This window comes from Numida meleagris, chromosome 26 (assembly GCF_002078875.1).
Source record: "Numida meleagris isolate 19003 breed g44 Domestic line chromosome 26, NumMel1.0, whole genome shotgun sequence".
In the NCBI taxonomy this organism is placed as follows: Eukaryota; Metazoa; Chordata; class Aves; order Galliformes; family Numididae; genus Numida; species Numida meleagris.
Window position 1 is genome coordinate 3098683 of NC_034434.1, and position 2938 is coordinate 3101620.

The 2938-nt window shown below is 64.5% G+C and overlaps 1 protein-coding gene across 2 annotated transcripts in view; it reads right to left on the reverse strand.

Annotated features, from left to right (window-relative positions):
- NFE2L1 (nuclear factor, erythroid 2 like 1) overlaps nucleotides 1-2938 on the reverse strand; it is a 9578-nt gene that overhangs the window by 5187 nt on the left and 1453 nt on the right. Inside the window, exons 1-2 of one of the 2 annotated variants that reach the window (XM_021377922.1) lie at nucleotides 2608-2919; nucleotides 1755-2266 (exon numbers count right to left, since the gene is read on the reverse strand). In XM_021377922.1, the coding sequence (XP_021233597.1) occupies nucleotides 1755-2264 (510 nt within the window). In that variant the 5' untranslated portion in view covers nucleotides 2265-2266; nucleotides 2608-2919. Of the gene's footprint in view, nucleotides 1-1754; nucleotides 2267-2607; nucleotides 2920-2938 lie in introns of those variants that run through there. The other variant, XM_021377921.1, reaches the window with a different exon arrangement.

Genomic DNA, 2938 nt, shown 5'->3' on the forward strand with positions numbered 1-2938 from the left:
GCCCCGCGCGGGGACGGCCGCGGTGACCTTGGGCCGCTCCACCTCCGCACGGCTCCGCGCCGACAACGGGAGAACCGCGCCCGGCCCAACCCGGGCCCCTCCCGCGCGGAGCTGCCGGTACAGCGGTTGCCGGGGCCCTGCCCGGCGCTGGGTGCCCTCGGGGGCTCCGCGCACCTCGAGCACGGAGCCCCCCACCCCTCTGCCGGGGGCCGGATCCTGCTCAGGACCCGCCTAACCCTGCAGCGCTGCTCCTTGTCCTGGGGCTCGGCCACCGCCGGGAGCTGCTGGGGCAAGAGGAGCAACCCCCCCCCCTTCAGCTCAGTGCCCGCAGAGCCCCGCACCGTGCCAGCTTCTAGAATTCTGAACGCAGCCTTGCTCCCCGCACAAGGTCGTGTCCTGCCCCAGCACCTGCACTGTGTTAAACGCCACGGGGGAGCGGAGCAAAAGCACGCACCCGAGTCCCAGAGCAGCCTGCGCAACATCACCCTGCGGGAGGAAAGCTCCAGCTCCGCAGCCATGGGAGGGCAGGGAGTGAGGGTGCCAGACAAAGACACCAAAACCAAGCGTTTGTGGGCAGCACCATCCCGACAGCCCGCGGGGTTTCCTGACTCCACGCACCTCGCGGTGCCACCAGGGCCTGTCCTCCGCGCTGGGGCAGGGGGCAGGGAACGCGGGGGGAGGGCAGAGCCCAAGCGCTCCGACACGGGGACAGCGCAGCCGAGGAGCGGCCGGAAGGGAACGGCCGCACACGTGGCCTTGCGGGAGTCATGTCAAAGTCCTCCCTCCTTCCACGCAGAGGAATTACCTCTCAGTTATCAGGACAGGAGCCAGGCACGCGAACGCTTGCGTTGCGTTGCCCGTTCCACCCGTGGCAGCGCTCAGCAGCGCTGCTCAACCACAGCAAAGCTCGGACCCAAGCCAACCGCGCCACCGTCGTCCCTCCCGTGCGCACGGGTTCACTCTGCTCTCTTTCCGCGGTTTCCTGCCTCCTGCTGTGCTAAAGCCACGTGACAAAGCTCGAGGCGCCCACAGGGGACGGGATCACGGGCTGCATCCCGCCCCGGCTCCTCACCGAGCTCAGACCATGAGACAACAGCAACACCGGGAGTGCCCGGCGTAGCCAACCAGCGCCAACACCCACACGTGGCCGGGGAGATATTGAGGCTGAACATGCCGTGACAAAGAGATCCACGCCAGAAAGGAGGGGGGAAAAAAAAAAAAAAAAAGAGGAGCGGCTAGCAGGGACCGGAGCTCGATTGCATCACAACATCTGAAAGGTTATGCTCAGACGGAAAAATAAACCGCTTTCCAGTTCACCTCTCCCCACCCCTCTCTGATGAAAACCAAGCTATAAACGTCTCAGCTGGATGAAGTCCAGAGCCAAGTAACCCAACCACCCCGCTGACACCTGGGATGAGGCTGTTACCCAATGCCTGTGTTTATTTCCCAGCGTTATTTTACTGGTTTCACAACGCAAAGCTATGCGCACAGGTTGAAACGCCGACCCCGGTCCCTTCCCCTTCCCCCCTCCCTTTCAGTATCACTTTCAGGCCAAGAATATGGCAAACAAAAGTGGAAAACCACCCCCCAGCGTACACCAAGCGTTCAGGAGCACGCTGTGCTTCATCCCCATGCCATGCCCATGGCCACGTGCTTGTCACACAGCGCACACAAAACACCACTCGCTTTGACGGACAGCGAAGAAGCCAGCGCCGGGCTGTCCCCAAGCAGAGACATAAGAAGGAGCCGCCTACCTCTTTGGTCAGGTCCCCGTTCACTGGGGCAGCCACGGCTCCCAGGTCCTCCAGCTCTTCCCCGAAGCCCTGCTCAGCCCCGCTCTCCCTCACTGCGCCATCGGGCCCGGTCCCATCCTGCAGACCACCGCCGTTCTCGAGGGCGATGCCAGCGCTGGGCTGGGTGCCGGACACGGAGCCGTCGGGGTCACGGTGCACCAGCCAGGCGCTGACCTCGGTGGTGGGCACTTGAAATCTGTCCAGGGCCCTCACCTGGTTGAGCAGCCTGCGAGCGGTGAAGTAATAGTCCAGGTCTACGCTCTTTGGGTGGATGCCATACCCGTCCAAGGTGTTGCGCAGGTTGTGAAACTGGGTCTGGGTGTACGCGGAGCTCTGGCCAAGAATGATCTCCCGGAGAGGGGGGAGCTGCGAGTTCAGGTAGGTGTCCACGTCCACGCGAACGCCGATCAGGCTGAGCAGGATGGTGAACTGGATGAGGCCTTCCGTGAAGTATTTCTTCAGAGAAAGCATTTCTGGTGGACAAGGAAAGAAAAGAGGTCGAAGGTTAGGGGAAAAAAAAAAAAAACAACAAAAAGGCAGCAGGTGGATTCTGCTCACAACAGGTCGGTTGGGTCGGTCCTTCCTCTGCCCCACTTTTTACACAAACAAAACAAAGCAACAGTTTTGGAGTTACCGCCGAGCAGCGAGAGAAAAGTTCCCAGCGCTCCAGCTCCGGGACAATTCCACTTTTCCTTTACGGTTCTTAACCCCCGGGATCCCACAGCAGCGCCCTACAGACCCGGGGGGACCCCCACCCGTCGGCCCCCTCTCCCCGGGCACCGCCGCTCCCCCCGGCCCCGCTCCCCCCACTTACTGCCCGCGGCGCCCACATGCAGCGCTTCCCCCGGCGCTCCGGACCCCGCCGCGGGGCGGCCGCTCCCGGTCCCCTCCGGGCGCTGCGGTTCGCGGAGCTTCGTGCGGGGCCGGCGCGGGGCAGGTGCGAAGGTGCCGCGCTGCGGGTCGGGGCCTCTCCGGAGCTGAAACCGAACCGGGGACGCTGAGGAAGCGTGGAAGGCCCCGCCCGACCGCAGCCCGGTGGGGGCACGGACCCGCGGAGCCGCCCCGCCCCGCCCCGCGCTATTCTTAGGCCGTTGCGTCAACTTCGCCGCGAGGGGACTCCCCCCCGGCGCCCTCACCGCTCCCCC